This window comes from Rhineura floridana, chromosome 11, assembly GCF_030035675.1.
Source record: "Rhineura floridana isolate rRhiFlo1 chromosome 11, rRhiFlo1.hap2, whole genome shotgun sequence".
Lineage (NCBI taxonomy): Eukaryota > Metazoa > Chordata > Lepidosauria > Squamata > Rhineuridae > Rhineura > Rhineura floridana.
This window is the reverse complement of record NC_084490.1, coordinates 25,174,944-25,189,161: the sequence shown is the minus strand read 5'-3', so window position 1 is coordinate 25,189,161 and position 14,218 is coordinate 25,174,944. Positions and strand designations below refer to the sequence as shown.

General features: G+C 39.0%; 1 protein-coding gene across 1 annotated transcript in view; it reads right to left on the bottom strand.

The window, feature by feature from the left end:
• Positions 1-1,228: 1,228 nt before the first annotated feature.
• The window catches only part of LOC133367566 (vomeronasal type-2 receptor 26-like), a 49,843-nt gene continuing 36,853 nt past the window's right edge, over positions 1,229-14,218 (bottom strand). Inside the window, exons 3-6 of the mRNA XM_061591661.1 lie at positions 12,854-13,595; positions 10,845-11,072; positions 9,664-9,790; positions 1,229-2,130 (exon numbers count right to left, since the gene is read on the bottom strand). Coding sequence (XP_061447645.1) covers positions 1,229-2,130; positions 9,664-9,790; positions 10,845-11,072; positions 12,854-13,595 — 1,999 coding nt within the window. The remainder of the gene's footprint in view (positions 2,131-9,663; positions 9,791-10,844; positions 11,073-12,853; positions 13,596-14,218) is intronic.

The following is a 14,218-nucleotide window of genomic DNA, read 5'->3' as shown; positions in this document are numbered from 1 at the left end:
TTTTATGGCCTGAAGACAGGATATGGGCTGCTTTTGGGGCCAACTTACCTCATCCACCCGAGGGTTCTACGGCCCTGGGGGGTTGGTGACATGGGAAGGCCTCCCTACTCACCTACAAGGTGTGGCCGGGGCAAGGGTAAGCAAAAGGGGCTTGCCCTTGGCTCCAGTAGGGGCTGGTCGCCTGAGAGCTGTAGGGCAAGCTGATTGCCTATAGTTAGTTCCCGCACTTAGGTTTCACCTCTGCAGGTCGCTTTTTGTTTGAATTTAATAAAGTAGCCCTTTATTCAACCATAGCTGCTGTTGTCTGCGTATTATTTCACCCATCGACCGCAATTGGTCTGATGTTCCTCAGAAGGGAAGTGTTATGGTTGTGATTCAGAGACTTACATCCCATTATAAGAAGTACTTTCTCAGCAACTACCATGAGAGCAGAAAGTTGAACTTTGCTGATTCATTTTTAATAAGTTTAGGGGTTTCAAGAAGAACTGCTTAGAGTGAAGGGGAAATAGTGTATGCTCACACATGATAGTTGAACTTAACACAAAATTTAAAAGTTACTTTTTACACTAAGATTTGGAAAGCCTTGAGAAAAGTTAATACTGGGCAGGTGCTGTGAGGGAAACTCTGAGAAAAAAATCTAGAGTATATGGGCTATATTCAGATGGCTGTTTCTTCCATTTTCCTGACATTTCCTTACCTGATTATTTCTGCATTTTATTTGATCTTCCATATGATGTAAAAGTCACTTTTGGAAATCTAGTGCAATATAGTGGAATTTCAGTGCTCATTTCCATGTTAATTGCTTTGAGAAATGAATCAATTTACTATCCCATTAACCCAGAAAATTGCAGGAGTAAAGTGACAATATTTGGAGTGGTATACCTGCATACAGTTCTTTCCTGCCACTTTCATGAATGAATCATGGGGGAACAAAAGTATGCATGTGCAGAAAGCATGGGGGAGTAGCAACATGTCCAATGATAGTCAATGTTGTGTCACACCATTTGTATAAATGAAATTTAGCTCAATATTGTGGTATATTGGTCAAAAGGCCACAGTTCCGTAATGCAACAGGTATTGCAGTGTGAAATGAACATTAGAAATCAGGACCATTATAATCAATCATTAAAACTAACACATAATCATTAAAACCAACACAATAAACTCTGTGTCTGATTGCACCCATGGACACACCAACCATGGATTTCAGATTATAGTTTAAGAACATTCAAGCCTTTCTTCTTATCAGATATTCCCTATTGTTCAGCTCAGGGCACAACAAAATAATGTAACATTTTGGGGGGAAAATGCAACCCAGCAGCCCAGCACTAGAGGCTAAGATTGAAAAAATCTCCACAGCTACCATATATTTTCCCTTGGAGCTGAGGTAGGATGGAATAAAGGAGAGCCAAACACTGCAAAAGACCAACATGCTGAAAGTGATGAACTTGGCTTCATTGAAACTATCAGGTAACTTCCTGGCAAAGAAAGCCACAATGAAACTGACAAAGGCCAGGAAGCCCATGTAGCCCAAGACACAGTAAAACATATCCACAGAACCCTCATTACAGTCTAATATAATTTCATCTATCACTGAGTGTATATCAACATCAGGGAATGGGGGAGCAGTTACTACCCATAGAGTACAAATGGCTGTTTGAATAAAGGAGCAAGAAATAACAATAACATTTCCCAATCTTTTCCCCACCCATTTCCTCATGTTGGCTCCTGGTTTTGTGGCCATGAAAGCCAAAGCTACTGTGATGGTTTTAGCCAGGACACAAGAAACAGCAACAGAGAATATGATGCCAAAAGCTGTTTGCCTGAGGAGACATGACATCTTCTGAGGCCGGCCAATGAATATCAATGAACAAAGAAAGCAGAGCAGGAGGGAGATGAGGAGGGTGTAGGTGAGATCCCGGTTGTTAGCTTTGACAATGGGAGTGTTGTGGTGCTTTATAAATATTCCTAACACCAGAGCTGTTGTCACAGAAAATAAAAAAGCAAAAAGGGCTAAACAGATCCCTAAAGGTTCTTCAAAGGACAAGAAGCTGATCTTCCTGGGGAGACATAAATCTTGATTTGTATTTGGATAGTATCCATCTGTGCATTTGTAGCAGTCATTCATATCTGAAAAAGATGTCTTAAGCATTAAAATATGCCATGAAACTCAATAACATGACACAACTCTTCTGTTTATAGTTGTAAAACAAATTATACAATCCCATTCAGTCCTTCTTTTCTGAAGTACAGCAGAGGAGTAAGCCATGGTGAAGATTTAAAACAATTTCATAAATAAACATTTGTTATAAATTAAAAATTATATTGAATTAAAAGAACTTATTTGATACAAATATGAAGACATATACTGTATGTTAGAACAAACACTCCATATAGAAAGTATATTTCTGTAAAATAACATATTTTTCAGAGCAAACATGAGTCATGGAAGCTGACATAATCAGAGGCTGTAGAAGTTTAACCACCAAAACACTTTGCACACACAATATGCAATATCCCCAAGATTCGAACAACATTTACCCAGTCTCAAATCTTCCATTCTTGGGCAAGGCGATTGAGCGGGTGGTGGCACAGCAGTTGCAAGCGCACTTGGAGGAAGTGGATTATCTTGATTCATTTCAATCAGGCTTCAGGCCTCGACATGGGACTGAAATGGCCTTGGTTGCCTTGGTGGATGATATGAGGAGGGCGCTGGATAGGGGCGAATGCACCTTCCTTGTCCTCCTTGATCTCTCAGAGGCTTTTGATATCATTGACCATGGTATCCTTTCAGTGGACCGTCTGGAGAGGTTAGGCATAAGGGGCACTGTATTGCAGTGGTTCCATTCCTTCCTCTCTGGTAGGTACCAGAGAGTGGAATTGGGAGACTATGTTTCGGATCCTTGGCCTCTCACTTGTGGGGTGCCACATGGTTCTATCCTCTCCCAGATGCAATTCAACATCTATATAAACCTGCTGGGGGCTATCATCTGAGGATTTGGGCTGCAGTGTCACCAGTATGTGGATGACATGCAGCTCTACCTGTCATTCAAGTCCTCACCAAGGTTGGCTGTAGAAACCCTGTCCAAGTGCCTGGAGTCGGTGAGTGGCTGTATGGAAAGGAATAAGCTGAGACTGAACCCTGACAAAACCGAGGTACTGTTCATGGGAGACAAGGGAGGGTTGGGGGATGTTGACCTGGTCCTCAATGAGGTACAATTGCTCCTGAAAGACCAGGTCCACAGCCTGGTGGTCATTCTCAACTCCCAGCTGTCCATGGAGGCTCAGGTCTCGGCTGTGAGCTGGGCAGCACTGTATCAACTCCATCTGATACAGAGGCTGCTCCCCTACCTTCCCAACCATCTGCTCCCATTGGTGGTACATGCCCTCATCTCATCTCGCTTAGATACTGTAATGCGCTCTACATGGGGTTACCCTTTAAAATGGTCTGGAAGCTGCAACTGGTACAGAATGTGGCGGCTCACCTGATCAAAGGCAGCCGCTGGTGAGATCATATCACTCCAGTGCTAAAGGAGTTGCACTGGTTGCCGGTTATTTTCCGGGCCCAATTCAAGATATTGGTTTTGACCTTTAAAACCCTATATGGTCTCAGCCCAGTTTATCTTAAAGAGCACCTCCAGCCTCATCAAGGATGCCATGAAACAAGATCAGCCTCAAAAGGCCTCCTCTCTATCCCACCAGTTCAAACAGCTAGACTGGTGAGGACTAGGGAGAGGGCTTTTTCTATTGTGGCTCCCACTCTGTGGAATTCCTTCCCAAATTATCTCCGTCATGCCCCCACTATGATGAGCTTCCGCCAGGCCTTGAAGACCTGGCTCTTCAGACAGGCTTTTGGGGTGGGTTAGGTTTTTTATATTGTTGAGATTTTAATGTTTTAATGTATTTGTATGTTTTTATTCTGTACGTCGCCCAGAGTGGCTGGACAACCAGTCAGATGGGTGACTAATAAATCTAATAAATAAATAAATAAAATATGAGAGAATAAAGAATATTGACACTGAAAAAAGGAATTTAATGGGCCTTCTGAGAAGAAATTGTGATAGAGAGAGGTTGTTGAATTTCTAAAGTGTTTTCAACTTAATCCACAAGTTAAAGTGAAACATAAAGTAGACTCCTGCTGGGAGGAAGGGCAGGACATAAATCAAATAATAAATAAAATTAATAAATTCATAATGGGAGAAAAAAATGAAGAAGCCACTTTGACTTTTTTCCAGAAGGTCTCATAATTTGTTGAAATGAATTAAAATCAAAGATGATAGCAGAGTATGTCTAATCAAATCCGAGCTTGCCCCAAACTCAGAGTTTAATCTTCAGGAGTTTTAAAGTAAAAAAAACCCCACGACTGCATGTTTGAATTTTAATTTATGAAAAATAACACTACAGTCTATGTTAGCACCCCACAGGTGCAGTTGAAAGCAAGAGTTCTTTTTCTTCCTCCCAGGTATCCGAGCTGGGATAGGATTGCAACATCAGTTTGAAGGGAAATAGGAAGAGATTAAAGGACAGAAGAGAGGTAATGAAGAGAGAAAAGTGGGGGGGACCATAAGGCTCTGAAGCAGAGCTTATGTGGCCCTTGTGGGCTCAGACAAGTGAAAAATTCTTTTTTGAGAGAAGGTGGAAAGATGTAGTGAACCAGAAAGATAGTAAAGGAGTGGGGAGAGGGACTACAAAGCTGAAGTCACAGTACAATCCTAACCATGTCTACTCAGAAGTAAGTTCCAGAGAGTTCAGTGGAGCTTACTCTTGAGTATGTGAATATAGAATTATAGTCCTTAACATCAAAATTCAATTCTTTCCTATAAATACTAGGTGATCTATCAATGTTATAATATTTATAATAAGTCTGTTAAATGTTCAATGTATCATCTTGGGAGTCTTGTTGTTGCTATGGAGTAGCACAGCTACTCTTTAGGATTGTGCCACAAATTGATTTTTTTTAAAGTCTGCTTTATACTTGCTCCAAACACCTGTGAGATGTAATGAATTATAGCTGCAATCACAACTGCAATAATGAAATAATTTAATCAGAAATGATAGTTATCAATAAATATTAGAAACTTTGGGTAATAGTTATTCTTTATGACTTAACAACATAATTCCAAATAGGTTGGTGTCTCTGAGAAGTTGCTGAGCACAGGGTTATCAGAACTGAGATGAGCTCCCAGTCATTCTACACATAGATCTATTCCTAGTTTCCACAAGCTCTCTTAATATCAGTTCTCAAATTTCCAAAATGGTATGTGTCATTTTGTTGCTATTGTTAAAACAACTGCAAGTCAGAGGCTCTTGCCAATCAACTACAAATACCCAGGGAACTACCAATAGGGATCTACTCCCCTTCTGGTCATCTCTGCACTATATTATTTGTATGGACACTGGCCAAACTTACAGGGTTGTTGTAGCATGGTTCCAAGGAGTGCTTGGAAGAATGAAACTACAATGACAGAGGTAACATTCTTCAAAACATTGTCAAAGAAGGCATTCTCAAAGAAACAATATCACCTTTATACTGTGTACCCAGAAACTGAGAAGAAAACAATTATGGATTTGCTCATCTCTGTGCAGCTCTCTTCTGTCTCAAGTGTCATGTATCAGAATGAGACACACCAGATGGTCAAACACAAGACAGTGTCTGCCTATATTAGAAACTGCTGCTAGAAACAGCTGCATCATATGGCTTTTTGGTAAAGTGTGTTATTTTAACATAAACCTACTTTATAGGATATACTTGGAAGAAACAAATCACCAGGAACAGATGGCATACCAATAGAGTTGCTGCAAGCTACTGAGACTGAATCTGTCCAAATTTTGTCAAAAATGTGTCAAGAAATATATTAAAAAAAACAATGGCCCACAGACTGGAAGGATTCAATATACATCCCAATTACAAAGAAAGGGGATCCCAGGGAATGCAGTAATTATTGAACTATTGTCTTAATATCCCATGCAAGTAAAGTAATGCTCAAGATTCTACAACAAAGACTCTTACCATATATGGAGCGAGAAATGCGAGATGTCCAAGCTGGATTTAGAAAGGGAAGAGGCACCCGAGATCATATCGCAAACCTACGTTGGATAATGGAAAGGACCAAGGAATTTCAGAAGAAAATCACCCTGTGCTTTATAGATTACAGCAAAGCCTTTGATGGTGTAGTTCATGAAAAACTATGGAATGCCTTAAAAGAAATGGGGGTGTCACAGCATCTGATTGTCCTGATGTGCAACCTATACTCTGGACAAGAGGGTACTGTAAGGAAAGGATATGGAGAAACCTATTGGTTCCCCATCGGAAAGGGTATGAGACAAGGGTATATTTTATCACCCTATTCGTTTAGTCTATACCCAGAACAAATCATACGGAAAGTGGGATTGGACCAAGATGAAGGAGGTGTGAAAATTGGAGGGAGAAATCTCAGTAATTTAAGATATGCAGATGATACCATACTACTAGCAGAAACCAGTAATGATTTGAAACAAATGCTGATGAAAGTTAAAGAGGAAAGCACAAAAGCAGGACAACAGCTGAACATCAAGAAGACTAAAGGAATGACAACAGATAATTTATCAAACTTTAAAGCTGACAATGAGGACATTGAACTTGTCAAGGATCATCAATACCTTGGCACAGTCATTAACCAAACTGGAGACAATAGTCAAGAAATCAGAAGAAGGCTAGGACTGGGGAGGGCAGCTATGAGAGAACTAGAAAAGGTCCTCAAATGCAAAGATATATCATTGAGCACTAAAGTCAGGATCATTCAGACCATGGTATTCCCGATCTCTATGTATGGATGTGAAAGCCGGACAACAAAAAAATCTTATACGAGAAAAATCAACTCATTTGAAATGTGTTGTTGGAGGAGAGCTTTGTGCATACCATGGAATGTGAAAAAGACTAATAAATGGGTGTCAGAACAAATTAAACCAGAACTGTCACTAGAAGCTAAAATGATGAAACTGAGGTTATCATACTTTGGACACGTCATGAGAAGACAAGATTCACTAGAAAAGACAATAATGCTGGGAAAAACAGAAGGGAGTAGAGAAAGAGGATGGCCAAACAAGAGATGGATTGATTCCATAATGGAAGCCACAGACCTGAACTTAAAATATTTGAACAGGGTGGTTTATAACAGATGCTATTGGAGGATGCTGATACATAGGGTTGCCATAAGTTGCAATTGACTTGAAGGCACATAACAACTACTACAACAGAGTTGTAATATTCTACCCATCAAGATGGGTGGATTTCAGGTTTTTGGTATTGACCTTTATTAATAAAACAAAAACCTTCAAGATCTGTTTGGTATTATAAAAAATACACACAGAAATAGAAACTAATTTGGTTGGTCCTATTTCTTAGCAGAGTTGTATACAAGCAGCAGAATGAGAATATAAACCAGCCCACCTTTCTCTGTATAAATAACAACAGACACAATCCTTTAGGTAAAAGGAAAGAATATTTACTTACGACCTCATATGTTAGGAACATAGGCTCTATAGCTTAGATGAATGAAAAATAGGAATCTCAGTCCATCTTGGTCTTTAGTAATGGATGCTCTCAGAGAGAGCATCTGTGCCATGCAGCCTCTCTCAATGGTAGAAAGATCAGCAATGGAGGATATTCAAAAAATCCCCCAGGACAAAAGAGGAGGAAGTCAGGTAACTAAACCCCACCCATTAGGAAGTTACATCATGGTAAACAGGTACATGGGATATTTCCCAAATATCCCTTAAAGTGACCATGCAATATTTGTTTACTCCAACAAGATCCACCAGCCAGAGCCAGCCACAAAACATATACACTTAGAATTGAATAATTCTTAACCCAGGGGTTTGTTTAGAGTTCCAGAATTGAACTGAGCTCACAGCCCTTCCACAGAAAGATCCACTCCTGATTGCCATGCCCCAGCTTTCTTCTTTTCAGCAGTATAATGGTTGGGTGTGTGTGTCATTTTGTTGTTATCGTGTTTAGGAGTTGGAAATTCTCACTGACCTTCTGCACGTCACCCTGAGATCTGCCAGTACATCCTGTTCTACTTTCTGTCCACCCTTCATCTAAAGTGGAATCCAAAAGCTAAACATTTTTACATAGACCATAAAAAGAGACAATATTAATGATCACTATTTGATACTGACCTGCAAACGTTTCTACCAGAAAACTGTAAAAACCACAGCCCAGAGTTTTTCTGTTTCCCAAATGCCAAGAAAGACTTTCCAGGGGACACAGTGAGCAGCAGGCTGGAAAGTCTATTTGCATAAATAACCTTCTCCACATTTATGAGTGCAGTTCTGTGTATTAAAATGCATGATACCCTCAAGAAAGAATCAGGTGTACCATGTTGAAAGAATCATTGCAGTTCAAATACTCTTTTAAGCAGTTTGTTTTTTGTTGTTGCAGCCCCCTCAAAATATTTTCATATGTTCAATATGTTTAGGTCTGCACTTCCACAGATTCATCTATGAGTAAGTCTCATTGAACTCTATAGGACTTACATCTTAGTAGACATGCATAGGATTGTGCCATAGATGCCTGCATCAAAGAAAATCATATATACTTTAAGAATAACAGACAATGAGAATTGTAATATTCTAATGGCTATAATTATGATAGATACAGAAGCTGGCATTTTCATTTTAATAACTGGGGTTTTAGTTTTAAAAACTTAAAGACACTGCAGGGAAAAAAAACACTACATTTCCCTTCCTGCCACAACTCTTTCTATTGAATATAAGCCTAGAAAGGAAATAGTTTCCAGATGTTTAACAGATCCAGCATGCCTTGCCTTGTTGACAGTAAAAGGGAATTGCTTCAATGTTTCACATTTAATGTGTCATTGAAGCCTTTTTTTCCCCTGGCACTAAATCTGTATATAATGGAGACTGTACATTCATTGAATGTTACATGTGAATAACTGAATGAGTGTACAGCTCAGCTACTGTGTACCCAGGTATATAGGCTATACACTCATTGTGAGGGTATTTATTTTATTTTATTTTATTGCATATCAAAGAACCAGCTGTGGATTTGGAGAGGTTTTGCATGTGGGAGCTTTTGAAATCTGAAACCTGTGCTTACTTGTGAGTCAGCCTCTGATCTAAGGAATGACATATTGGCTCAATTGGCTGTGATCTTGTAGGTACTGTCCAGGAAGAAGACCCATTGAAGTGAATGGGGCTTACTTCTGTGTAAAGATGCTTGCACAGAAGTAAGCTTAACTGAGTTCAGTGATCCTTTCTCCTGAAGAAGGATGCATTGCATTTTGAAGATCCATTGGAGAAAAAAAAGTGGAACATATTTCTTAGTCTGGTGGTGCACTTTTCTTCCCTAGAAACCAAACTTTACTGAACTCAGTGAGGTTCAGGCAGGCTTACTTCATTTAAGGATGGATGCCTCTTCTGCATTTGAACAAAATTAGTACCTAATCCACCCCTTTTTTCCTTTCTCCCCCCTCCCCCCAGGCTTGATAATTGTTTTCAAGTTTGATAGAAATATCTGTGGCTATAGCTATGTTCTTAAACCACAAGGAGTTTTTTTTAGCTGTTACTGAATAGTAACTCTGATGTGTGCAGACTTTTATATGCAGATTTTTCTATTTTGTAGCCACTGTATTTGTTTAATATATACACTATATGTCTTACCCCTTTGGTATGAAATCTTCCCTTCAGGACATGGAATACAGTCATAACAACAAAATGGTTCCCCTTCCTTCAGTTTCTTACTTGAACCAGGATTGCAGTCCTCAGTACATACAGAAATAGGCTGCACCTAATCCGTAAATGAAGATGGAGAATTATTATTTTGAGAACCATAACAGTGGGATCTTTATGGTTCTGAGATGTAGTTTGATGTGTTTCTGAAGTTGCAACATGTTGATGGGGACAGTTACATGGGTGCTTATTACCATTTAACTAGAAAAAAGAGCACTCCATGTTTGGGAATGTCCTCTCTCTGATATCCTGGAGAGCCCCCGCCAGTCATTGTAGACTATACTGATATGGACCAAGCATCTCATCTGGTATAAGGGAGCTTCCTATGTGTCTACGTCCTGTAAGTCATGTTGATTTAGGGTACAAATTATCAAAGTAATCAAACAAAAAAATAAAATTTCATTTCCACACCATTTTAGTAATATGTGAACGATTTTACAGAGGTTACAACCATGGGATTATATCCAACCAAGTTTTACTCAGAGAAAACCCACTGAAATTAACAGACTCTAGTTAGTCATGCCCATTAATTTCAATGGGTCTACTGTAAGAAGAGGTTAGTGGGATACAACCCTGTGATTATTATCTCCCCCAACATAAATAACAGGGTTTTTAAAAAAAATCTACTTCTGTTTCTAATAATGAAAAAGCATTAGTGTGTTTTCTCTGTTTGATAGAAAGGAAGATCCCTTGTGCCTTAACACAGAGTTTATTTTTATACATTGGAAGAAATGAAAGTATGATAACTGATATGCTATGTATTTTATGAAATGTGAACTGATAATTTAGAGCCCAAGATAATGAAATAAATCATTAGAAGAAAAGAAATAGTTTATTGAGTAGTTTCAGACAAAAGATAACATACAGGTGGTTAAAAAATATTTCATTGTTTCCCCTCCACATTGCCATTCATTATAATCAACATCACAGGAACCAACCGAGGCTTTTGGTGCCTCATTTGTTATATCAATTCATACATTGTACAATTTTCAATGAAAAATCAGCATTTCTTAGAAACTGAGCACTGTCCAATGAGAGTAAGCTTGCACATTAGGCTGAGACTTCCAGTGCAAAATGAAAGACTTCCCAAACTATCCAATACTAGATTATACCTGGTTAAATCCCCGGTGCCACTTTATGGCATCCTCATTGATTGAGAACATTTGGTCTGGAGGTGCTGTAGGGTCCATCCTCCCAACTTTTACTCTATGAAAAGTTTGGTTAGAAGAAATAATCCAATTGACAACATCAAATCCAGCTACTAACTCCCCATCTTCATTGAAGGAAATCTTGTCTTTAGCACTGTTGTTAAATGAGACATCTTTCAGAAAGTGATGAAACTAGATTGAAAAGGAAAGACAAGAGTTTAGAACTTTAAGAGCAGTGTCTTGAAACTTTCACAATGAGATCTCTTCCATGGTTTAAATCAATTTCCATCCCCCACATACACACCTATTATTTAGTTATTAGAGTTACACCCAGATTTTTCTTGCATTCTTAAGTTGGTTTTAAATTTCTTTGAAAGGCTCAACAACAACAAAAAACATGCTGGAAGCCCTTATTAACTGTACATTCAAAATGAGCCCATGAGTGCACCGATTCTGATAATCATGAATAGTGAGTACACAAGCTACAGATGTCTGTATAATGCAGCTATGTGTAAGTATTTCAGAAAGCTCTTTTGTAGTGCAATCCTACATATGTCTATTCAGAAGTAAATCTACTGTATTAATTATAAAGCCACAAGAGTGGCTGTATATTATAGCCAGCATGGATTTTTCATATTATGCCATGTTAAATAGAAAATACCCCCATGTCATTCTGCTGCTTCCCATAAGCTCATTTCAAAACAAAGCATGACAAAACTTATAGTCCTAAACTCAGAGAGGCTTGCTTAACAACACTGTACATTTTCATAGTGATACACAAAGCACTCACATGGAATCTAGAGTTCAATTTTAAAACAAGAGGGGAAAATCCAGACTCCTGTTGGACTGTTTTCTGTCAGTGGTCTCATAATTTGTTGAAATTAATTAAAAAGCAGCCATGTTCACAGCTCCCTGTAATCCTGTTACTCACCTTGACCCACACCCAGACCTTCATCTTCTGCAGTTTGAAAGTTTTTTTTAAAAAAATACCTGGCTGATTTTTAATTAATTTAAGAAATTTAACATTGGAGTCTAAGTGCAGGCATGCTCAGAAAGAACCAACTGTCAGTGTTCTAAAAGCCAGAGCACCGCTGTTTGGCTTGGCTAAACCGAGGGCCACACCCACACCACACATTTTTTTCCACTTTAAAAAGTCATGGCTTCCCCTAAAGAATCCAGGGAAGTATGGTTTGTGAAGGGTGCTGAGAGTTGGTAGGGGACTCCTATTCCCCCGACAGAGCTCCAGTGGCCAGAGTGGTTTAACAGTCAGCCCTCTTCCCAGAGAATTCTAGGGATTGTAGCTCTGCGAGAGGAATAGGGTGTCTCCTAACAACTTTCAGCACTCTTCTCAAATGACACTTCCCAGGATTATTTGGGGGAAGCCATGGCAGTTTAAAGTGGAATAAATGGCTGATGTGGTTTTGGCCAGGGACAGCTTTGGTTTAAATTTGGTTGGGAAACTACACGTGTCTGCTGCAGAATAAAAAGGTAGGGGAAAACCCCCCAACAATGATACTGTTAACAATGTTTTTCTTTTGGAAAGGATTTTATAGGATTTGGAAGTAGACAGTTTGTCCCCATAATAGTGAAATGTGTTTCACTGGCTTCAGTGAAGATATCCAGGAGTTCCTAAACCACAGTTTGCTTTAATGTGCAAAACAGGATACTAAGTATTTAACAGCTCTCCCCAAACTAGGATATGAAACCAGGATTTAATTTGTTGTTGTTGTTGTTTAGAATTGTTAGTCACTTGTTACTCAAAAGACTCCAAGCAACTTACAACATTGTTAAAAACACAAATATAATTCAACAAAAAGAAACCAATAAAACAGTAGCAGCAGCAGCCCCCTTACACCCAGAGGAAGCTTTGGCACACACAAAGATCAAGCATTGTGGATTCAGTTTAATAATTTGGAGCATATTGTTTCATTCACTCATACTGTGCTTGGCACATGAACATCATGTCCATTTACCTGCCACATCTGTTGATTCTGTATCTTCTTTTCTCTTCTAACCATTATTGCTCGATCTCTGAATTTAGGTGATGACATGGCATGTAAAGCATGGGCAATAGCATAGACAGCATTATAAATGCTATAGCTGTGGCCAGTCATGCTCATTTCAAAAAAATGCCCAGGAAGGCTCTCCAGTTTCTCCTCCCCAGTACAAATGTCCCCATCCACCTTGCCCACAACTCGGTTTGGGAATACACAGCCAAAGGCCTGTTGCCAGAAGTCTCCGATAAATCCATCTTCTTTTGCACTGGAAGGATTTCTGTTTTCAACAAATGGCTTGAATCCTGGTAAGTCATTGGAGTGTACTGTGAAGGACAGAGCACCATGAATTATGTCTGTATCCCATGTCCTTTGATAGACCATTGAAGTGAGCTCTATCTGGGCTGTCATTATCCACACTATACCTTTTTGTTTGCTTGTAATATGTTCTTGTTCAGAGAGATATGGAAGCCATCTCAAAAACAAAATTGAATAAGATTCTCCATGGAAAACCACAACATTGGCTTTGCTATCAGATATTGTATCATGAATCTTTGCCCCCCTTTTCAACATGTCATTGATCTCACTGACAACAGAAAATGTGTGGCTTCTTAATGTGAAGGCAAAACAGATCCCATTCTTGGAAAACAGTGGAACCACCGTTTGCACAAATCTATCTCCATTCTCATCATTGTAAGTGAGGATCCCAATCCATGTCCACCTGAAATGCAGAAGCAAAGAAAGAATCCCTTCATATTGACTGGCTTCCTTAGGGGACATCTGGTAGAAGGAAAGGCCTGGGGTTTTATCATTCATCCCTGGAGCACAACCAAAAATGAGCTAAAGAGATATATGAAGGGAAGGGGACAGAGAAAAAATAATGATGATGGTAGTAGTACTAGAAGTAGCAGCAGCAGGAGCAGTAGTAATAGTAACAACATCTATAGTGGTAATATTTATGTTTCACTATTTACTTATTTTAATCAACTTGTTTAGCTCCCTTCATCAATAGATGTCTGGGTAATTTACAAACAGGTAAATTAAAACCATAAAAATCAATAAAACGTTTATGTTATCTTTTTAAAACCTTTTACTTATATAACGTTCATCCCCATAATTGGCATATGAAACTCCCGTAGTAAGCTTAGAAAGAAGATATTACAATCCTATAGTCTTTATTATATTCTTCACATGGAGCCCACCTCCACCTTTTTTGTACTACACCAATAGCCAGAAGGATTTTGTTCACCCAGCTTCCAAATATCACTTGGCAGGAAAATTATGCTAAATAATCATGATGGGTCTCCTTTGTTCTAGGCAACCCCTCCTCTTAAAAACAAAATT